The sequence below is a fragment of the Charadrius vociferus genome, unplaced genomic scaffold (genome assembly GCF_000708025.1).
Source record: "Charadrius vociferus isolate BGI_N301 unplaced genomic scaffold, ASM70802v2 scaffold917, whole genome shotgun sequence".
In the NCBI taxonomy this organism is placed as follows: domain Eukaryota; kingdom Metazoa; phylum Chordata; class Aves; order Charadriiformes; family Charadriidae; genus Charadrius; species Charadrius vociferus.
Genome location: NW_009649175.1, coordinates 962,832 through 986,667, shown reverse-complemented (window position 1 = coordinate 986,667; position 23,836 = coordinate 962,832). Strand labels below are relative to the sequence as shown.

Below are 23,836 nucleotides of genomic sequence, written 5' to 3'. Positions count from 1 at the left end.
AAAAAAAAAAAAAAAAAGTAAGTGGTATTATCTCCTTACAGTGTAATGGAACTGGAGAGACCCTTGCAGGGTCTTGGCTGCCTGCGCTGACGCTGATCTCAGCAAGTCACACACAGCACGTGGCTTTAATGAGCGGAGCCAGGGTGGCACTGAGATCACAGGGTGCCCTTGCTGTGCTATTGCTCAGACTGCAGGCATGCGGACATAAGCCTGCGAAAGAGGTGTCAAAGCAGAGGGCTGAGTTGTCAGCAAGTGTCACGATTTGCTCAGGGAGCTGACACAGGCTGAAACTTACTGGCAAAGACTCCTTCTGCCAGGAGGGGGCTGAGTAAAATCTCCCTGTTGGAGCCCTCGAGCTAAGCTCAGCTGTCAGTCACACACACAGACACGCACTCCGTAATGAGGGGACTCTGCCTCTCTCTACTGAGACACAGCAAGGGCATTTCCAGTTTAATGGTCCATCTCATCTGTGGATCTACTGCCTCTCCATAGCAGCAGAAAGCACTCCCACCCCACCCCCACCCCCCTCCTCCCCTGCCTGGTAAGGTTTCTAAATCACAGTAATGTTCAGAGAGACAGAACTGTCAAGGGGGCGGCAGAAAGATGCTTAGCGCCCATCTATGATGCCTCTAACAGAAGAGCTTGAGAAAGCAGTTCTGGCAGTAGGGCTTGTCATTCTGTTCTTTGAAGGTTCCTTTGTTGAGCTGCTTGAGGCAGAAGGCACAGACAAAGTGTTCAGGGTGAAATTTCTTGCCCATAGCAGTGATGCAGCGTCCTGTGATAGGCTTCTGGCAACCGGAGCAGAGCGAGCCGCGACGCTCGTGGTAATGCACCTCACAGTAGGGCTGCCCGTCATGCTCAAAGAAGCTGCCATTGATGAATGGTGTGAAACATTCCTGCAGGAGGATAAAGCAGAAGGGGACAGATTGTATAACAAGCCGGGGATGCGGGCAGCTCCACAAGGCTCCTCTGCTCCGTGGCACAGCCTGGCTGTACTGTGGGCAGGGTGAACAGCGTTGTCCTGTTATACGTCAAGAAGAATTTCCACGGAAAGGCTGACAGAGGGACAGATACAGCCAAAAGCAAGGGAATTAACCATGCCCCTTCTCCCAACTGGTTTCACTTCTACTAAGAAAATACTACAGATGAGCTACCAGATGTGTCCGGCCAGCAGTAAGGAGAACACTCCTCCCTCTGAGATGGGAAACACTGCAGCATCTTTCCCTGTTTTTTTTGGTTTTTCTTTTTGATCTCACTCCAGCTTCCCCACAATGGCAAGCGGAAGCGGGGACCAACACAGACTTTCATGCAGCAGAATTTTGATGAATGTGAGACTGGTTCCAGCTGAGAAAATGAGGCACAATTAATCTTTACAAGTGACTTCTCCAGAATGGCTGGCATTACGCAGGTACACTTTGCGCAGGATTGTCCATCCTGAAGCATCTCCACCAGGCATACACACATCACTACTGGGAGAAACTGCTGTTTGTTCTACAGTGCTAATGACTTTGAATAGACGAGAAGAGGATACACCAATTATGTGCTTATTAGCACCCAGAGCTCCTCACCCCCCTCAGCATCAGGCAGCTGAGGATGCTACACTTCAGAAGCTGCAGCAGAAACCCCACCACCCCCAAAAGCCTGGGGAGACCCCTCTCCTTGTACAAGTGGGAAACTGAGGCAGCAGGGTGTGGAGGAGAGTTGAGGATACTGTCAGATTGACTGACTATATCAGCAGCAAGGCCCAGAGGAGAAGCCAGATTTCCATCATCCTGGTTCTGCTTAGCCCCAACACCATCCTTTTCCCCAGGGAGGACACACAATATCGAACACAGCTGGACCCCAACACATACATAGGAGTCCAGCAAACAGCACGCAGAGCCACGGACAGCTAAACACAATACTGGGAAAAATGCAGTTTGCCTGCAGCAAGTCCAAGACTTTTCTAATGCTGACAATTACTTCAACAAACAGCCTCCTTCCTCAGTCAGCAGGACAGCTGTCCTGGTTTGAGGTAAAACAGAACCAATTTTCTGTTCTGTGACTTTACTTTTTAAGCTAAGCCTCTTCTAACTACTGAAATTAACAGCGTATTGCACAGAAACTGTCTGCTTTGCTTTAGCAAAAACAGGAAGAGAATCCCACCTCGTGTCCTGGAAGACAGCAGTGCTGGCCCTGCTAATACAGGCAGTGTGGCAGCAGGGGGAAAGGAAAGCAGAACGGCTTGACAGAAGTCTCCTTCTCTGTGCAAAAAGGCACAGCCCTCCCCAATCCCACAGAGTCGGGACTACCATCTTCTGCCTCCACTCTCTGCACACCACTCTGGGAGCCACAGATAGTTCTGGGCACAGAGTCCCAACAGTATGGCGACGGTCTGCTCTGAGCATGACACCAGGAATTGGCAGCTTGTGGTTCTGCTGCTTGTTCTGGTCTCTGCCTTCCTTTCCTACTCTAGGAAACACTGGCTGATTTTGCTCATCTCCTGGGGCCCGTAAGAGTTAATATTTGCAAGGCTCTCTGAAAGAGTGCCAAGCATTTAATCTGCAGTATTCCTGTTTATTATGCCTGTTGTATGGAGCCTGCCACTATTTCACTGACTTGCATGTTTGTCTGAACAAGGTCAGTCTCATTAGTTTACATTGTCAGATGGAGCATGGGAGGAAGAGCCTCAAAATCTGATTGCTGAGGCAAGTGCTTAGAGAGAGGCTTAGCTTATAATTATTTAAAGGTCACAGAAAATGTCTCTGTTTATCTGAGAGCTGCTGCAGAAGCCCATAATTGCAGCTGGGAACAGAAAGAGCAAAGCAGCTAGAAAGTTTAATGTAAACAGGCAGAGGAACAAGAAGGTGTTTGGTTGCTGACATGATTTTATCTCGTGGGGCTGGCTGCCCTTCCCTACCCCACAGACGCGTTTCCTGATAAGGGACCAGATGCCTGCAGGGTAGAAATGAGAGGGGTCATACCGAAACAGCAAAGGACCTTGGGTTTCTTACCCGACAGACAAAGCATTCAGGGTGCCACAGGGTGTTCAAGGCAGAGATATAGTTTTCCAGGATAGCCCGGGCACAGCCTCCACACTTAGGAGCAAACATGTCAAAGTAGTCCTTGCGGCAATAGGCTTTTCCATCCTTCTCATGAAATCCTGCCAAAGGAGAAGAGAGGCAAAGAACATCAGCTCCTGATCTTTACCTGTGGCCAGCCACGTTCTGCAGGGTAAGCAGCGTGGGTAGGATCATCCTTTCCTCTGCTAATGCAGACACAGCAGGTAGCTCCTTGTTCTGCTTCCTGTCCCATGCGCACGCGTGCACATGCATACCCTTCCTCTCCAGGGAGGAGAGATGATTGCTGCTAGCATCCTTCCCCGATAAACAGCTATATCCCTTGGAACTTCCATCTTCAGTAGTTCCCCTGTCATCTCTTAGGCTGTCCCCTAATAGCAGCTCTGCCTTATGCACTTGTCTACGGTTCAGGAAGGAGACTGCATCAAACAGCAATACCTTCGGGTCCGAAGAAAGCTCCACACTGGGCACAGAAAAAGTGTTCAGGGTGCCATGTCCTGTCCAAAGCCGTCACCACTTTCTGTTCAGAGGAAGACAAAGTGCAAGTCATGTAAATGATGGCTTCAGTTTGGAGTAAGGGGGGACTGGGTGAGGGGAAGAACACATTCATGTTGGTACTGACAAGACCGTGCATTAAAATAGACTGTATTTTAGAGAGCTGAGTCAATTCTCCCCTGTCTCTGGCTTGTTCAGGCTTTCCCCACTGCACACTTTTTTTTACCCTAAAAGGATCTTACGCACTGCTTCCTCCCTTATACAGGGCCCCGTCCAGCTCTCAGGACTAGCACTGGTGCCCGTTACTACAGACTACCAACAGACAAATGCTGAGGAATCATTATCGGAATGACAGAGCGATATGGGGTTCTGAAGGAACTTCATCAAAGGTAAGAGGGACTAACTCCTCTCGCTAGTGTAAGAATTTGACTGGGCAAAGTTGTCTCCCTTTCAGAGCCAGGGCAAAGGAAAAAGACAAGTCCCAAACAATATCTTCCACCAGGACACACGGGTGGAGTTTTTAGCACCTAAGCCTGCAGCACCTTGTTAATGCCCTTAATACCTATAAGGAACTCACATCAAGGATCGGCCCATTGCAGTAGTAGCAGCGAGGAGAGAAGAGGTTGTGATAGTCCTTCTCGCAGTAGGGCTGACCATCGCGCTCAAAGAAGTTACGTGACCCAATCTCCTCCTGGCAGTGGGTGCAGACGAAGTGCTCAGGGTGCCAGGTTTTCCCCATGGCTGTAACTACCTGTTGGGAAGACAAATTATGAAGGACAACTCTATCTCCCTCTCCCCTAGACCACATGACAAGATACCAGCTGGAGGTCAGCAAGAATGACAAGTTCTACTACTCAAGTGAGCCCTGGACTGGGGTAGCATGAAAACTGAATTACCTATCATCTCAGGAGAGGGCAGTCCCTCAAGGGCAGGGTAGAGGTCACTGGAGGAGCTTACAGCGTACCTAGCCAGTGGATAAATAGAGTACTTCAGTTTCTCCAGCATCTCCAGTCTCTTCAGCCTCACGAAACAGCCCTCCCCATTACTCCCAGCTGCAGCCCAAGATTCAGCAATGAGACAGCACCTTCAACTCACCTGCCCAGCAATAGGCTTCTTGCAGGCTCCACAGACACCCTTGGCAACTGTAGCTACACCCAGTTTGTTCAGGTCAGACTGGAGACTTCCCAGCATGGTGTCCAGCTGACTGCCAGGCTTGGAGGCTGTGGATGGAGGGGAGCTGCTCCCGGCTTTCCCCTGTGCCATGAACTGCAGGGAAGAGAAAACAGAGACTGTAAGGCAAGTGCTGCTGTGCTTACAAGATAAATGCCTGCTGTTGCTGCCAATGGGCTCCTCTGTAGAGACAGACAGGAGATTGCTAGGAGACAGCTACACTCTCTGCAGAAACCGGTGAGAGCCAGGGTCAAGTACACACATGTATTCTGCCCATGCAGAGACAAGCGGAGACCCTGGGATGCATAACAGAAGAGCTGTGAACTGAAGATTTGATTTTCCTTCCACTGTGCGTACAGCAGAAGTCACCAACAGATCCCAAGCAGTCAGTACAGTGCCCTCTAAGCCTCTGCCAAAAATCTCCCTTTACCTCATCAGCTCCTGGCAAGCTGACAAAGCAGAGACGCCATCCAGAGGGCTCCTTCCCCTCGACCTCTCTATTTCTATGCTGTTGCCCTCTCAATTGTCACACCCTCCTCTCTGATAGAGATCCCTCTCCTCTTCCTCATCTCACCTGCCTTTCAGCTAGCATATTTTCTCCCTTCCACTCCCTCCCTTTGCGCCACCTTCTGCGGATCTTTTTGCCACAGCTCCTTTGCCCCCATCAGGTGGCTCTCATCCCACGCCTGAGTTATGCAAGTGAAACCAGGAAGGAAATAACTCCCTTCAAATTGCCTGCTGTTTACCTACAGAGAGGGCAGTGCATCCACAGCAGAGCCCTAGCAGACAGGACCGCAACAGAAAGCCTGCCACGTCTATTGTCAGACTGCTGGAAATGCACCAGGGGTGGGGGGAAAGGGATTAAGATACTTATCTCAGAGGCTGTTTCTGAAACTCACACTACCACAGTACACATGGCTTGGAAAGGCTTCCCAGAGGAGGGGGAGAAATGTTTTACTTAGTTTCATAACTTATAAACAAAGTATATGTTCTCTTTGGCCACTAAAGCCCCCTTTGCAAGTAAACTGCAATAATGAAATACACATTATTTCAGCTGACTTTGCACTGCAATAGCTACTATCAGGTTTGGAGAAACCCAAGGAAGTCCCTCTCTGAGATGTTGGTCTGGAGCATGTTTTCTCTTACTAAGAAGATAGATTAAAACAGACATAAAATCTACACTTGAGAACAACCCACCAGCCTTCTGCCAGCACAGCCAGGGGAACAGGGACACGCTGAAGTCCTTCACAGCCTTGGCAGAACCTGCCCTTCCAGCCACAGAAGGAGCTCTATTCCCTGTCCTGCAGCTGGTGATACTTGTAGTAGACTAGTTTACTCAATGACAAACCCTGGTTTCTACTCGTTTGTATAAAAATTCTCATGACATACATAATTTTAGTTTTCTTACACACACTCCTCATCAGTCTTGCCTTGCATGCAGCATGGCTCCCAAAGGAGCCTAACACAGTTTTTCCCCTCCTCTCTCCTCCCAGCCATCCTGTAACTTGCAACCTCTCCTAGTCCAGCAGCACAGAACAGCCTCATCACACCCCAATGTCCTGAGCCAAACACAAACCCTCTGCCACGCAGCAGTTATTCACTACCTAATGGTTACAGTGAATGTCTCCAAAGCACACCATCGCAAGGAGACTTCTCACAGGAGGGAAACAACAGGCCTTTGTAAACAAAGCCAGGCCAGAGTCCCAGGACAAAGCCGGGGCTTGTTGCATGGCACAGCAGGAGGAAAAGGTCTGTACAGTGTCGAGAGAATCATATCCTCTCTCACTCTAACCAGGGGCTTGTGGCCACCAGGCAGGGCAAGCACAAGTGCCACACACAAATGACAAATACCATCTGGAGAGAAAGGAGATGAACTCAACATGTAGCAACAGAGCACTTCACTGTCGCCTGTAAGGGCCACACACTCCTACCAGCCACAGCTGACCTCAGTGCAGGCACAACCACCTGTGCACACTATGACTTCTACCTGGCCTGGTCATCCAGCCTTCTTGACAGCTCACAGATGAGTCCCCACCTGAAAGAGGTTTGTTTCCACCTCCTGCACGCAATGCCTGGACACTCAGCACAGCATCCACATAAATTCATCATGCAAAGGCCCTTCAAATTCCCGCCCTTCACTCATGAGATCTGCCATCACTCGAGTTCAGTTAGGAGCTCTATGAGCAGCAAACCATGCACCACAGGATATCATCTGCATTAATGGCACTGGGAGGTCTCGGAGCAGATCCTAGCAGCGTCTGCAGCACACTCACTGACCAGAAGAGCACACCATGCTGAAGAAACAGAAAAGAGGTCCTGCCTTCTCAGGGGCGGGGGGGCCCAGGGGTGCATGAGCAGCCAGCAGACTGGTACTGCGGACGAGGGGAGGAGCAGAGGTCACCTGAAAAGCACAACAGTTCAAGATGCAGAGGTGTTTCTTTGCTCACTGCTTGAGAGCTTCCTGTACACATAACATTGCACACCACTGCACTGCTCATATACTTTAAGACTTCCCACCATCCTGGAACCGCAGCTCTTCCCTGACAGGAGATGCAGAACACCACTCTTGGTCATACCATCTCCTCCCCGAAATCCACTTGCATGGTGGACGCCTGTCTAAACAGGCAAACAGGAATGACTGCTGATTTGCTCCTTCCAGTATTGAGGTTTTGCCATCTTCTACTCTCCCCACTCCAAGAGAGATTTACACCCTGTGCTTCAGAGCCGCCGCCTCCATGTCAGAGGGAACCGGAGTCCCTGCTGCACAAAGCGATCATCTGGACAGACAGGAACCCCCCCACACACCAGCAGGTTATGGCAAAGACATGTACTCTGCAGTGCTAGACAGGCACAGCTGGGATTAGATAGCACCAATGAGCCCTCTTCTCCTATCCAGCTGTTCAGTACCAGCATTTACCTGAACATTTTATGTACTGAGCTATCAAGTTGGGAGCAGTAGTTAGACTGGAAAACACTGCTAAAAACACAAACCAGAAGAGAAGCCTGCCTGCATCTGTGGGAAGAAAGCTTCATCTTCAGTCTGACAGCCAACAGAAACAACTGTCTTGGTGCTAGGGGTCCAGGCCCGGGGAGAACACGAGTGCCTAGGATCTTCAGGAGGGGTGCCCACCACAGAAAGCTCATGATAATCATCATCAGAAGTTTCCCACTGGAAGAGAGGTTTGGGAGCCAAGCCGAAGGAAGAGGAAGAGACTGGACTAGGAGCTGGGGTAGATGGCACATAGGAAGGCTGAGGTGGGAGTGGGAGGAGAGGTGCAGGGCCAGAGAGATGAGAGGGAGAAGCATTAGCAGGGACTGTCTTTGCAGCTTCTTTGGAAGGCTGGAGCCCAGGAGAGGCTGGAACAGAAACCGTCCTCCTTGGGGGAAGCGGGGATTCTGGAGGAAAAACCACCTAGAAAGACACGGAGGAAGAAGAAAGGTGAATAAATCCAAAGAGGAACAAACAAGCACTTCCTGCAACAGGAAGGCTGTTTGTTCCACTACGCTTACCTAAGGGGAAAAAGCAGCAAGAAAGAGAAGAGAACAAGAAAACATGCTTCCCCGGTGCTCAAGGAAAAGCACCACCTTACACACAGAACTTCCTGCACAGGTATAGTATTGGGGAAACTCAAGTACACCTCTGTGACAGGCGTGGTTTTAAAAACAATCCCCACGTGGAAATCTGATATGTGATAGTAGCAGACTGCCCAGACACCATCACCAGCACCCTCAGATCCCACTCCAATTTCCAAACATCAAGAACTAGAACCTGAGTGCTAGTTTCATTTTCAGGCCAGACAAGGGCGAGTATAAAGAGTTAGTTCTTCATTTCATATCGCTTAGGACACTCAGAAATTAAATCTGCACCTCCACACAATGCTATCTGGACAGAGGGACATGCTGGAATTTCCCAGCACATGTCCCTGCTTTCTACCTTCTCTACTTGCTGTCCACCATTCTGCTCTTCCCCCTGGGGTCTGGCAGTGATAATGACCCCCTCTGTCAGCCAGTCATCCTGGCTTTTCCGTTCTTCCTGTTCCTGTTTAGCGATGCCCAGTCTGTCCTGCAGCTCTTCAATCAAGCGATCTTGGGACTCAGTCTTGTGAAATATGGCAGGACCTAGTTTACGCCTTGGAGAGAGGTCACGATACATTGGATGCACATTCGAAGTTTCTTTTGTCCTCTTGATTAAAGATTTAATCTAAATGACAAAGGTAATAGTATCAGCAGAGAAGAGCAATGTCAGAACAAGCCCCAGGATGCAACAGCACAAACTCAAGCCATTAGTGACAACTGTGAGCAGGAAGAGTGATGACATTTATTCCACAATGCCAAAATTCCTCTTGGCACAGCCCAGAACAGTGACTCAGTGCAAGGAAAAACCCCGTAAGGATAATCACAGCAGCCAAAAATAACTATCTAGAAAAGGAAGGGAAAGATTAACCAGCAGGAAGCCAAGATAGGAGGTGCAGCATGACCACTCCACTGAGCATTAAAGAAACCTCAGCATCACACGGACACAGAGCAGCCTCTCTGTTTGCCCTTTACAGGCATACGACTCTTGGTCAGAGACGTCTGGTGCACAAAGCGTACTTCCAGCACTGGAAGGAACACTAACAGCCCCAGCAATGAGACCTAAAAAGGCTAGCAGAGTGCCATCCCAAGTCAGGAAGATCCTCCAGTGGGGTGAAACAGCCCTTTAACTTTCAAGAAGCCTCTGTGGACTGAGTCTTACCCCAGTTAGGGAATAAAAGTCCATTTCACGGGGAAGTCCCTACAAACTGCCATGTTCTGTGCTGCTGACCAACATGCAGAAGAGACCACAAGATAAAGCACAGGATTTCAAACCTCCCCGACATGCAGCTGTCAGTAACATTGCTCAGAGCTGCATGCTGTTAGCGTGGGTGAGCACACTCACACCACACACAAAATGTTGGTGCACTGTCAGAACAGTCCTAGCGAGGACTTGTCCTACTCCTACATTCATTCAGTGCCTGCCTGGCCTGATGCAGAAATCCTCTCAATAGGTGGTTTGGAGACGCATGGCAGATCCCATTCAGCTTTCCAAACATTTTCAGGAGATTCTGGAGCAATTGCAGAGCTTCTGAACTGCTCCTTTTCCTCGTCTCCTGTGGCTTTGTTCATGTTAGCAGTACCTGCTTTCCTAGGAGTTCTGTCTCTGCCCTGCCTCTCCTTGATTAGATCAGGACAGCCATATGCCTTGGTTTCATGTGGTACTTCAGCTTTCGGCTGCTGTTCTTGCTCCGCTACAAAGCCCGACTGGTTTTTAGTGTCTGGGAAGACATCCCACCGATCCTGGGCCACAACAGAAGGTTCATACACAGGATTCAAAACACTGTCATTCTTTGTATGTACCTCTGGCATAGGTGCAGACAGCCCCAGGGCCCACAGCTCATCTAAAGCTGTTTCCACACTTCTGCCCTGGGAAGGAAGGGCTGAATTGTCCCTGAATGCTCCCTGCTGATCCAACGCTTTAGGTGTCTGTCCCTTCCCTTGACCATTTAAAGCATTTGAAATTGGTACACTTGAGATTTTGGGATCAGTTCTCTGCTCCTTCTTCTCAGTCTCTTTTGCCAAATTGTACTCTAGGCTTTGTGCCTCCACATTAGTAGATCTACACAGAAGCTCTGCACTGGAAGCCGGCACAGCCTGGGAAGCGTTTCTAGAAGAGTCAGGCGTTCTGCTCAGACGAATCAAGCTTGCAGAGGTCATCTGCTGCCCACGAGTAGCATAACTAGAAAAGACTCGTGGTGGGGGCACAGGGACTGTTTGTGGCAAACAGGGCATGCGTGGAGGAGCAGAAGAATGCCCTGAAGTAGGCAGAACTACAGCGTGACTGCCTTCCTCAATGCAGAGGACTGCTGAGGGGGCAGATGTTGGCACTGTCGAGTCTCCACTGTGACTCGCAGAAGGGTGTTTGGAATGGGATAGCATCATTAGACTGTTGCTGGAGTCTGCATTTGCTGAACTGGGAATCGGTTCTAGAGAGGGTTCAGAACTCAGAGACATAGTGGAACTAGTCTGCAGAAAGGAGACAGAAGGAATAAGGAGAGAAAAAGACAAAGACAAAGGTAAGGATAGGAAAAAAAGCAAAGAATTAAGCATTACAGCAATCATGACCTCTAAATCAAAGAGCTGTGTTGATGCAACCCCTTACTTCCAAGAGTAAAGAAGGAAAATGCGATATCAAAGAGCAGAACCAGTATGACATTGTGCTGATCTTCACATGAGCTTACATGAGATGAAGCCATTCAGATCCTTTTCCTATGCCCTTTAAGTGATAGCTTATGTGTTCACCTGCAGCTGATACGAAGGCATGTAGCGGCCACTTCAAAGCCAGCTACAAACCCAGGAATGTCTAGACTGTGAGTAAAGGTCACATTAACAACTTACTCATAGTCAGACGTGTAAATTTTACATTTCAAAGCTGAAAAAAAGCAATCAGTGAATAGAACAAAGCATGACATTTTCTTCTTGATACACTAATAAAATGCTCCAGTTGGCTGAGTTCATGGCAATGAAAACAAAGCTTCAGGGCATTCACAGCAAGAACAGATGACATGGGCTTTGTTCTATTCACATCACTAATCTCACCTTGGACATGACACATACTGAATCTATACGAGTCTGTCAGTTACTCCATGCCCTCATAAGCATTGCTTAGGTGGCTAGATTAGCCTCATCCCCTTAGGCCAAAGACTCCACATTTACATTGTAATAAAATCAGTATTAATTTTGATCCAAAATACACTCTAACAAAAGCAACCGATATTTGCTTCTCCTTGACTTACAGGGTCTTTTGAAAACAAAAGATCCTGGGTCCTCCTTTCCCTATTTTCAGTGGTTCCTGGCTGAGCTCTATGCGACAAACTGGCAGTACTCCTTTTTCTTAAAAAGGGAACATCAGAACAGTGGCTTGGACAAGTTTGCACAGCAGGTCAATCTAAGACCAACGCTGAGCCACAAAGGATTTCCAAATCCAAGAGCAATCAAGACCTGCTCTGATTCTTAGCCACATTTTCCAAAGAAGCCTCAAGAAGTTAGATGTTCATGCTCTAAGGCAGCAGGGCATGTAATTTCCTCAGCCCACACATGGTATCTCAGCCTCTACTTACCCTTCTGGGATTCTTATGAATAAAAGAATAAAATTAACCAGAACATGCACAAAATCTGCCAGTAGATGGAAAAAAAAACCCTGTACCTTCAGCTCACCTAAGCTGCTACCATCCTGAGGGGTTAGGAGCTAGTGCGCTCACACATTTGTGAAGCCACAACAGTAGTGCTACAGGGAGACTGTGCTCAAAGGAAAGAGCAATAGGGGACCATAATTCATTACAGATTGCTCCTGCCCTCTGTTAGCACAGCAAGACCCATGGTCACAGCGGAGATGGAAAGGGCTAGTAAGTACATTGAGTAGTTAAAATGAGGGAATTTTCCACTATTGCATTCCCCCTGTATTTTGCCTAAGCTGGATGCACCTGTAAAGGTAACCTGGGTTTATGCTCTGGTTCACACTTAGTTTCCAGACTTCCTAAAACAAAGTCAGTCATTTTCAAGGCAAGATTAACATTTCACTCAAAAGCAAGTATTTCCAGCATATTAAAAACATATCAGCTCCAAAATAAGAGCAATGGTTACAAACTCCACAGTAATAGAACAGTTAAATACAAGCACCTAGCTATGCAATAAGCAGGCATCGTATTACACAGAAACAGCAGAGGTTGAAAAAACAAGTGCATTAAGTAATCTCAGTGCTTGTTCACTGATGAGCTAGATAACCAAAATCAAATGGATTCCTTAAGTAAAAAGAATGAGCAACTCATTAAAGTGAGCAAAAGATGATAAAAGGGTAACGTATCAGTCTGTAATAGCACCTTTTACTTTAGCGTATGAGGGAAATTAAACATCAGTGCCTCCACTCCACTCCTCCCATTCCCATCTACTGCAACTTCTAGTTGTACCAGCTACCAACTTCAACTAATTACACATCACACTTAGTTTTTCTGTCCTATTTCTTGCAACCACACAGAGATCTGGTACTCAAACAATAGCGTTTCATCTTTCACAGACTAGTACATTTTTGCAGACAAGTTAACACCACTAGTTGGCACAAATAAAGGAAGTTAAAACAAACAAAAAGGACTGAAGCGAAAATGAAGCAACCTGGAGGACAGGAAAAAGGAAAGTAACTGAAAAACAGTCAATGACAAAAGGAAAATGATCACTGAAACCATGTTCTTTGTGCTTCAGGAAAAACGTTTAGACACAGATGAGCTCAATGCCTCACAAAAATAATAATACTGTGTTATAAAGCCCAAATCTTAAAACCTTGCTGCATTTCAGTTTGCTTTCAGAGCTCAACCAGAAACTAACCCAAGCAGCTAGTCTCTGTCATGCGGGTTTTCTTGGAGTTGCACAAAGATTCTAAGGCCTCTTCTCAAGACTGCAAACACCCACTTTTAAAAATGTCCTCTCCTTGCATCTTGCAAGGAAAACCTGTGCTGGGCAAGGTCATTCTCCGTTGCCAAGAGCTCACCTAGGAGCAGAGGCTGGTGGCAGCAACCACACCCCAAGCGTGTTCTCTGAGCCCTGATAAAAGCAGCAGGGGCACAAGGCCATAGCGCTCAAGCTCCCACAGCGCGCACAAGGAGCAAGGCAGGGTATGCCAGCAGCGCAGGTGGGAGCTCACTCCAGCTTCACAACAGTGCAGTTTTTCAACCAGACTGAACAGGCACTTGTGGATATCCAGCACTCTACCCTAGGACCTAATATGGAGAAAAAAAGGCAACACTAAGGTGTCAATATTTGCAGTTGACTAAACACACACTACAGTAAGCCTAGAGAAAACAGTGAGTAACTCCTAGATTCTCACAAAATGAAGTACATGTGCCAGAAATGGCAGACTGAATTCAATTCCAGTAAGTGCAAGGCAAGTGCCGTCCCGCAGAGCATGCAGGCTCACTGCTGGGTTCTGAACTCACATACTTGGTCAAAACTCCAGGTATTGCAATGACGTACATGAAACCCTCAGCACACGTCAAAAGCGCTCACATGAATGGTGGCACAGAGAGAACAACAACCAGCAAAGCCATCACTGAATGTCCTGTTTACCTCTCCTCACAAAATATTCCTCAGCTCTGGTTGCCCTACCCAAAGTCATGGTAGAAGGAGATGAAGTTCAGCACAGACAAGACGACCACGCATAGGCAGAATCTTTCATATAAGGAAAAAAACAGAGTTGGGACTTTCTTAGTATGAGAAAGCAGACTTGCATGTGTATGTAAGAAGGGCAAACTTAACAATAACAACAAAGAGAATATATTAGCTATTTGCTTTCTCCACCTCTCAGATCAAATTCAAGTGAATAAATTCAGTAAGGCTATAAGCAAATCAGCTGAAAGTAGAAAGCAAGAAATGAAAACAGTTTTCATTTTGCTATGATTATGGGTAAATGAAGTCTCATGAAAATAAGCTCCACAGTTAATCATCTAGTGCAAGAATGATAACATACCTATATGAATAAAGAACAAGTTATTCAAGTACACATGCCGAGTGCTTCACGTATCAAGATGACCATGGGCAAGTTATTCCTGAGCTTATCCTATTATGAGATTTTTATGTACTACTTATGACTAAAGTAGCAGTTCTTTTCCAATACAATAGTTTGATTCCCAAACAAGATTCTGAATAGTATTTGCTATCCTCTGCCCCCACAAGAAGCTCAGACTTTAATCCCATTTTGAGCTGAATAAGAGGTAGTGTTTTAAGATGGAAACTTTTGAAGTCTCCAGCTGTCTTATGCAAAGGCTTCAGTGCTCATACCACGTGCCTGGAAGATCATCCTCAGGGAAAGCACATCAGGGTAAAAATACACTCCAAAGAGGAGGGTCATCCCACAGAACAGAAGAGCCTGGTCTCTGTCAGTAAGCAGACTGGTGTCCCATGCTCCCCTACTTCTTGTTAAGTTGCAGCACAGCAAAATAATTCACCCTGTACTGAGCAGTAACTAAGCTCATTATCTTTGGCAAACAGACAAACTGCAGAACCAAAGGAAAAACAGACCCCCGAACTGCCTTACCCTGCCAGTGATGAGAGTTTATAGCAGTTGAGAACACCTACAGTAGCACTCAAAGTGCAAATACCACCACAGCAAGTTTTTCAAAGCAAGTTTGAGAGGTAAGGAGGGCATTCTGGAGACCAATCAAGGTCAGCAGATGTGGCTAACAGGCAAGAGAGCCTGGGGGTGGGAAAGGACAAGATGAAGTTTTAAGTTGTCATGATAGGGCACCTTAAAGTCGGAGAGAGATGCCATCAGCTCATCCAGTTCTCGTGTAGCTGAAGAAGCAGATATACGGGTCTGCTGCTGACTGGCGGTGACCCGCTGGGGGCTGCTCACCTCCCCTTGGCTCACAGTGATTGCAAGGCTGACAAGAAAAAGGAGGGGGGGGGGAATAAAAAAGAGCGTGTTTAAGCCTGGGAGAGCACTCCTAGACTGAAAGTCCCACTCCCCCTCCAAATAAGCACAGCACAGTGAGTTTCACCAGCAGTGCCCACCCTGACCAGCCCTCCCCCAGACTTCACCTCTCTGTCAAATCTAACACGAGTGTGTACACACACAACCCCAATCCATTAAGAAACGTACAATGACCAAGCATTCATTTTGTCAGACAGTGGGTATTTGTGATCAGCTTTAAATCTGAGTTTGAACAATCCACCTCTCATAACATCACTTAAATATTTTCTCATCCAGGCATAGATAAAAGAGCCCCAGCATCTTCATGTACCTGCTTGATTTCTGACCCTTTAGACAAAGCCCTTCTTCTGCCTGTCACTCTCCTGCAGCATCTGCCCCTACTACAGCCATACTCCCACAAGAGGCTGTCCCACCGCACCCAAACCAGCAACCACCGAAACACTACTCACACTGGACTTGGCACAGAGCTCTCCAGCTCATCCAGCAGGCTCTCCACACTGGGACGCACATCTTCAATCCCACGTGCACCATTTCGCTTTGGCTTTTCTTTTGTGGGGGGTGCAGCCTTCCCTCCTACTGAGCTGCTGCCCTCTGGGACAACATAGTGAGGTCCAGTCACGCTGGGTAGTGATGGGCTTCTGCTGGTTTCATCTTAAGAAAGGGGAGCAGAAGAGAGTCATTCAGACCCCTAGGTCAATACATACATGCTAATCACAAACAAGAGCAACAAATTGCCCAGAAACCTTGTGGAACACCCATCCTTTGAGGATATGCAGAACTTAACAGCACAAGGGCCTGAGCAACCTAATCTAGCTTTGAAACTTTAGTTTGAGCCAATTTTGAAGTTGGCCCTGCTTTGAGCAAGGTGCTGCACCACAGACCTCAAGAGATCCCGTCCGTACTACATGAATCTTTGATCAGAGGCTGGAGGGGTCTCCCTCAGTAAGGATGTTGGAAGGAAAAAGTAAGCTACTATTTTGAGAACCAAACTATCCAGTCATACCAAATGTCTTGCTATTCCTTACCTGCTGGGAAGCCACTGGCAGGATTATGTTGAACAGCATTCAGTTCCAGAAGAAGTCTGTCCAGTTCTGAGAGGTTGCTGCCCAGAGAGGAGCTGGTCATTGTGGGAGATGGTTCTGCAGACTTCTGCTTGTTTGGGAAACTAAAGATAAAAGGGAAGTGTGAAACTTCTACATCAAGATACAGCAGAAGGATGGAGGGAAAACTTGAATTAGGTTCACAAAGTTTACACGTGTACCGTACTCTTTTCAAGTTGATGCTTTTAGCTCTGGGGGAAAGAAGATGTGTGCTTTGTGAAACGACTACGACACAGCCGCTGCTTAGCCACATCTTCAGTTGTCAGTTACAAAGAAATAGCATTGACGGACAGGGCCTCAGGTTTTAGGACTATGTGCTGCACAGCCCTGTAGCAAAGAGTTAACTGTCTGTAGATCCAAGACACGCAGAAGAGCAGCAGAACCATTAGCTTGCATACAGGAAAAATGATTTGTTTCTGCTGACATCACACCAAGGAGCAAAAACCTCACCCCTGAAGCAAGGGAATGCAGGACCAGCACAGACTGGAGAAAGAGGCAAAGTACAAACCTCAAGCCATCAACAAAAAGTCAGAAGCGGCAGGTTATGTGGTAGCCTCTTGCAGCACTCAAGGTCTCCTTTCAAGTCCTCAAACCTTTAATTTGGGGAACTCTAATCAATTCGTAAGAAAGTAATTTGAAACTATTTTCTATTTTCTGCACAAGCCTTGAAAGAAGTTTAGCTGTTCACAAGTGTTTGTAAAACACTGGCTGTAATTCTTGCTTATCCTATATGGGCAATCCCATTTACCACGCCCAACTGCAAACTGTTTCAAAGCAAAACTTAGCACCAATGCAGTGATTTTTATAGTAATTACACTATAATAACAGTCTTCCCATCATCAATGGCAGGGAAATTATTTTCTCCTAATTTTACAAGTGGACAAATAACTTCTAATGCTCTAGAGGTTCTTATTTTATCAAAAAGATATTTCCCAAATCCAAAATTGGAACTCTGTCTTGCGCTTATTACCATGTTATGCTTAGAAAGTTAATATGTAACAGGCTCTAGGACTCTGACACTTATAACACCAGTGACAATTATGGAATTCCAAAAGGACAGTTATTATCTTTCTCTTCAGACTGAAAAAAAAATCCACACATTCAATCTGAGTAGGGCATAGTTCATCCCGACTCAAGCACACAAGCTACAATTCACACCAGAACCAAGCCATGCCAGACCCTTGAACAGGAGAACTCATGGTGTAATTACCTCCATTTTGTACTAATTGCATGAAGCCATCTGAAAAAATTGCAATTACTGCCTCCACTGGGCCATCTCTGGATATGCCTGCCTCTACCCAGAATTAGTTCTGGTTGAAAGCAACTTCCTGCTCAGCAGAAAGAGCTAGGCATGGTTCGAACATGACAGCAGAGAAACACCATTCTCCACAGAGTAAAAAGGTACTTAGGACAGAGTGCGCTCTAGAAGGCCAACAGAGATGAAGCTCCGACAGCCTCATCCTCACTCATCCCCATGTCAGTAGAAAGATCTGTCCTACTGTACAGGCTACTCCTCCAACCTCTCGGTGTAAGAGCAGCTGCCTTTGTGAGTATATACTAGTTATCTGTCTACCATCTACCGAGACGAAAGTTTTAAAGAAGTTTGAATTTACTTAAATTTTCAAGTCATTGCACATCAGGTAACTGACCCAAAGGCCACCCACCTCCTAAAGAACTTTTGGGCTGCTTATCAGAGGGATGGATTTGTCACTTGTCTCTGGATCGTTTCCTTCACAACACAATCCAGATCCTGCCCTGTCTGATGGATCCTTAACCTCTTCTGCAGCTGAGCAAACCAAAGGGCGAGGTCAGTCTTTGAAGTGAGTATGAAAGTTACAGTGGCCTCTTAAAAAAGAGGTAATCAAAACCAACACAGGGCAACATAACATACACAGGGAGCACAGTGTTTGTTTCCACTTACAGAAGGCAGCTTGAGCCACAGCACACTCAAGCTGTGATTCAGGCTTATTTCTTAACAGGGACAAGATACCTGTAGACGTGTTCCTCTTCACTGGCACGGGGAGAAGGAGAGCTGAGCCCGTCTCTAGGAACAGAGGCACTGGAGCTTTTGGCACTGGAGCTGTATATAGGAGACTGGGACTGAGGCTGTGGAAATGAGATTTGCATTAGAAACAGAGAATACAAAATGAATGTGTACACTACTGCATTGCAACGCCACGCATGGATAGGACAGGACAAAGCCCAGCAGAAGAAAAAAAAAACTGCTATATAGGCAACCAGTCCCTGTCAGATGAGCTACATCAGGAACAACTGTTCTCCACTTGCTTCAGATTTGCCTATGAGTTGCAGATCTGTGCTGGAAACCCCCAGTCTGCTTTCCACAGACTACAAGACAGATGACTAACACTAACCTCATCACACTACCATTTTGTCAGAACAGTGACAATGATCCTTTTCTGCCATTTGCTCCAACCAGTTAGTTCTATTAAAAACCCACACCTCCCCCCATTTCCCCACTCTATTCATAGCCAAACTCATCCTCTCTTCTCACTATTCTCTCCCCTCATCTACTTCCTTTGAGAGATAATGCACCAACAAAAAAGTACACATCCTCCCCGTCTGCACACATTCACTTACTTGCTGGTGGACGTATCTGGATATGTTGGGTTGCCACTGGTCTAAGGGGTCAATCACAGTGCCATTCAAGGCCTCATTGGAAGGTGGTGGAGGCACCGGAGGTGGCACAGCAATCTCCTGGTACGTGTGGTTTCCAGTTGGATAGGAGTAAGGTGTTTCCTCTGTTAGAAACACTGGTCGTTTGGAGATATGTGAAGTAGTAGATTCCAGGTCAGCCAGTAAGGCGTCTGCAGGAAAGAAGGAAGAAAAATAAAAAAAATTAAAAAAAGTAAAATCCCAGACTACCACTTTCTCTCTTTCATCTCATTCAAGATACCTATATCAAGTGTCTTTGGAAAGACTTTTCATGATCTACTAAATGCCCTGAAAAACATTACTGCAGCCCAGGACTGAATGGGTTAATCAAACTTCTAGTACAAAGAAAACGCCAAGAGGTAACAAAGCAGCCAGAAAAACTGTGTCAGCCTCAGGTTTTTGTCTTGACTGGAAAACCACCCAACAACAGTAACCCATAGTCTCACTGCACTGTGCAGGAGAGCAACCTAGGCGAAACCTGCCCAGAGATTGACTGGCAACAGGATATTGACACAGACTAATTACAGGCCCCACATCATCACAGAGTCATTTACTGTGGCCGCAGGCACTGCTTTCTGCAGGAAACAAGATCTTGGGAAGGTTTTCTCCAGAGTCTAAGGTAGTGGAAGAAGCATGAAACTTTCAAATTAGTCCACTGGCACAGGAGGAGTATGTGCTTCAGTATTCCTAACAAAAAGCCCTCTCCTTACATCACACAAACAGTTAACTAGTTTCCAGAGGCTGCCAGGTAAACGCCATTTCTTCTCCTGGAAACAATTCTCAACTTGCTGGGTGGAGACTGCTCACAAATTCCTGAAGAGAAGAAAAACTTCCACCAGCTAGAAACACCGGCACTCAGGCCAGGCAGAGGAACCCACGTCACTCAGTTAGCACCTCAGAAATCTCAAAGCAGGAAAACTGCTCTCCCTCAAAAGATGGGGCATGAAAAGGCATCCCCACCTTTTTGGATTTCTCCTTGCAAACTGTCCTCTGCCCATTCCCAACCCTGCACACCTCTGCAGTGACTCACAGGCAAATCCCGACTTGTTTGACCTTCTGTCCTGTGAACCCACCCTGCAGAGCCCACTGCAGTCCCCGGTGGGGGAAACTCAGCGAGCGACTGCAGGTCTGCACTGCACTCACTTTCTAAAGAAAGCCTCACTGGCCAGGTGCCCAGCTTTCCACTGGGGCAGCAGGCTCTAGTGCAACCTCTTTAAGGCAATTAGAGAGGAGCCGTTTGCTAGGGACATCAGTGCTCTCCATTATAAGAGCATCAGGACATACCTGGTAGGTCCCTTCAGGATGTGGAATTCAGCCAGACACCAGTAACACAACTTCGGCAGAATTAGGAGAGGAGGCTCTCAGAAACCCCTTGGATCTCCCTCCCCTCCACACAGACACCACTGTCTTCAGGCAGTCTCAGTTAGCAGGATTTGTTCTTCTCCCGCACACAGCAAGTACTTGATACTCAGGTCTGGGGTGTGAGGGCTCAGCCTGAGCATAGCCATCCTGCAGTATCCTCCACCACGGTCACAAGGAGCTGAAGTTATCAGGTGGCACCAGAACAGCAACTGAGCGACCGCTCGCCCTAATGGCTGCCTACCGGCTCTAAGAGGGCCGGCACCTGCCAGCTCAAAGCCACTTCCTGAGCACAGCAGACCAGACCAGCCAATGCACTTAGCAACCCTTCAAGAAAATATATTAAAGGGTCAAATGGAGGATGGTATTATTGCATTACAGGACGAGGAAGGTGCTGCTTTTATATTCACTCTCTTCCATAAACCAAAGCACCACAAAAGAAAAAAAAAAATTTAAAAGCAATCCTGCCCTCAGAGAACAGAATACAGCCATTAGCAAATTAAATACTGTGTTAAATTAACTCTATACACCTTTCACTGAGCCAAAAAGATGCTCCAAATCATTTAAGCCACAGGCATCTTCCTACAGGGGCCAAAATACCCCAGAAGCAGTTTCTCTGAAGGGATACAAGCTTTCTGTAGCTGGGGAAAAATGAACTTAATCTTCTTTTTAAGCAAAAGAACAGCTGGGGGATTCCAGAGCGAAAGGCACATACCTCAAGGGAACTGCTGAAGAGCTGCAATTCCTTCAACCAGGCAGGTCCTACGACTGGAGGTTTCGTGCACACAACCTCCAAGAGAAGTGCTATCCGAGAAGGAGTGGTTTTTGCTTCTCCCCACCAATGACAAAGGCAAATCAAACTCCACCAGGAAGTGAAAATCCCAGGAGGGTGCTGGGCTCCTCCAGCCCTGCAGAGGGGACCCAAACCAGCTTTCCACCCTCCAGCCCCAGCCCTCGCTGCAGGACAGACAGATGTAACCATCTCGCAGCAAAATTCTCCTCCTCGGCTCAGCACTCTGCTGAATGAACCACCGGACAGAAATCCACTGCTTTTTACTGATGGCACAGAAGTGAGTTCGGCTAAGATGTACTGGTTTACTTTTATAAGTCTGCAGAAGAGGGGTCTGGAAATGCCAGGAGCGCTCTGCCCCCAGGTTGTGAAGGAGTTAAGGAGAAGACATTACAGTTTAATGATTAACTTCCCCCATACCCTCCCCCTTCCTGACTTGAGCAAACAAGGCAGAGCTGAGGAACAGGAAGCGGAGGGAGGAGAAAAGGCTGGAGAGGAATCACTCGGTTACTCAAACTGCACTTTAACTTTACAACTGATAGCGAAGCAGTTGCAGGAAGGCACAACCCCACCCAGCGTGACAGGGAAAGGAGCAAACCAGGAGCAGGACAGGCGCACACACACTGGTTTCTGGGTGGCAAAGGACTTCTCCTTGTGCTTGCTCACCCCCATGTTCTGCAAACCCACGGGCCACCCTTCCTCACGCCCCAATTGCTCCCTCCAAGCTCACTGCCATGACAGACGGAAGGTCTTCCCCATTCATGCCTGTCCCCGTTGCTCTTCCAGCCACACAACCTGTTCTCTGACCCAAACCTATCAGTAACCACAGTTTCCTGAAGTTTTGCTGGACTGGGGAGTTGTGCCTGTTCAAAGGGTCCAACACTGACACCAGAACTGCCCCGAGGAGGGCAGGGTGAGAGCGGTGGTGGCACGGTGCCCACTCAGTCCACCCCACCTTGCGGGGCTTCACCCTGCCAGAGGGAAGCGACTCTGCGACCCGCAGGCACAGGCTGCAAGTCGCTCCCTTCCAGGTCAACCTAAAGAGTTTTGCCATCCAGAGACCAACTGGAGCCAATGATTCAAAACCCAACCAAAGGGATTGTTGTTTTCCACGCAGCACCTCATCCCAAGACATCCCAAAGAACTGTGTGTTCATTTCGCATTTGTGCGCCTTTATAACACTACCAGGAAACAATGTGAGATACAGATGGGGGGAAAGAAGGGCAATTTATTAATGGAAAAGACGACCCATTGCTCTCTTTCTTTCTTTCACAAAAGGGACTAGACAGCTGTAACCTGATGAACTATAACAAAGATGCTGTGCCTTGCGCAGCACTGCACCTCACGTTAGGGGATTGAGTTCACTACAGTGACCACTCCTTAAACAGAACTATTAAATAGAAATATTAAATTTCAATCGATTTATTGGGTAATGAAGTGTTCCTTCCTAAGGCAACTCCTGAGGGACAGTGCTGCAGGAGGTGTAAATCAACCAGTTAGTCCCTCCCAGCCCGTAGGAAGCAGTTGACTGGATCATCCCAAGACGCTGACGCAGACCAGTCCACACAACCAGCAGCCATCAGAGGGCACCACTACATCCTTACATGGACAGAAAGATGAAACCTGACAGCAATGGCTAACTTGGCAGTAACTTCACCTCACTTATTCATCCCCGCAGATTCGGGAACCTGCCCCTATTTTAGATACACAGAAACATTCCGCTGGCGCCACGTGTGCTGCACCTCCCCACGGAGACACGCGTCTTCATGCCAGCACATGCCGCAGCATCGCTGGGGCTATTGCCCTGTATGCTGGAAACAGCCACACACTGACCTCACCGCAGTTTTACTGCTGCGCCAAATACTCTCTAAAATACTACAGACACAGCTCTAGGAGGCAGACTCTCCCAAGGTTAAAAGATCAGAGATTCCTTCCTCTCTAGAGGATGGATTTAACCATTTTGTAGCAAGAAAGTCAACCAGACAGGATTATGCTAGACCTTCAAGCCATTGCTCCTCCCCAGGATCACCCCTCCTTCCACTCTCACCCTTAATAAGAAGCCACTAACACAACCCACAGACAAAATGTCAACTCACAGACACGTGGATGGAGTGGAATCCAGTTACCAAAGGCTCAGCCGGGCTCAGCCTACTCACAGGCATGGGCTGTGCATATAGAAAAACCGCTCTGTTAAACAGAGTGCTGCTCAGTGGGGTGTGAAAGAGCGAGGGATAACTTGCTAAAACACCACCAACCCAGACACTCCTGCTTGTCATCACTGTGCTGGTGCAGTCACACAGCTGATACAATCCTAACGCGCTGTCTGCAGCACAGTGCATCTCAAGGTGTGCATGCCTGGGTACTCCACGGGCTCATGTAACTTGGCCAAGCACCTGGTAAAGCTGCATGCAAACATGAGACAGAGGCACAGAAGGACGGAGTTCTCCTCCTCCCACTGGGCAACCCAAAAATTACATGCTCAATTGAAATCACGTTCAGGCTAGAAGGCTACTCAAACCACATCCTCCCCAGTACGAGGACTTTTATGTTCACAATCAAGTGGGTTTTCTACACAGATTTTCCTGTGGATGAGGGACAGTTAAAGAATGCTGTCACAATTGATACCTTTACTGCTATAAAGCACTCCAAGACATCTGGAGGTCCAGGTGCATTAGTTTGCCCCTCCCTTTTGCCA

At 47.5% G+C, this 23,836-nt stretch overlaps 1 protein-coding gene across 1 annotated transcript in view; it reads right to left on the bottom strand.

Moving 5' to 3' along the window:
• Positions 1 to 231: 231 nt before the first annotated feature.
• The window catches only part of PXN (paxillin), a 54,671-nt gene continuing 31,066 nt past the window's right edge, over positions 232 to 23,836 (bottom strand). The window contains exons 2-11 of the mRNA XM_009888619.1: positions 18,918 to 19,144; positions 18,310 to 18,425; positions 16,245 to 16,384; positions 15,669 to 15,870; positions 15,034 to 15,169; positions 4,650 to 4,820; positions 4,132 to 4,305; positions 3,498 to 3,579; positions 2,994 to 3,142; positions 232 to 896 (exon numbers count right to left, since the gene is read on the bottom strand). Of these exons, the coding sequence (XP_009886921.1) occupies positions 630 to 896; positions 2,994 to 3,142; positions 3,498 to 3,579; positions 4,132 to 4,305; positions 4,650 to 4,820; positions 15,034 to 15,169; positions 15,669 to 15,870; positions 16,245 to 16,384; positions 18,310 to 18,425; positions 18,918 to 19,144 (1,664 nt within the window). The 3' untranslated portion in view covers positions 232 to 629. The remainder of the gene's footprint in view (positions 897 to 2,993; positions 3,143 to 3,497; positions 3,580 to 4,131; positions 4,306 to 4,649; positions 4,821 to 15,033; positions 15,170 to 15,668; positions 15,871 to 16,244; positions 16,385 to 18,309; positions 18,426 to 18,917; positions 19,145 to 23,836) is intronic.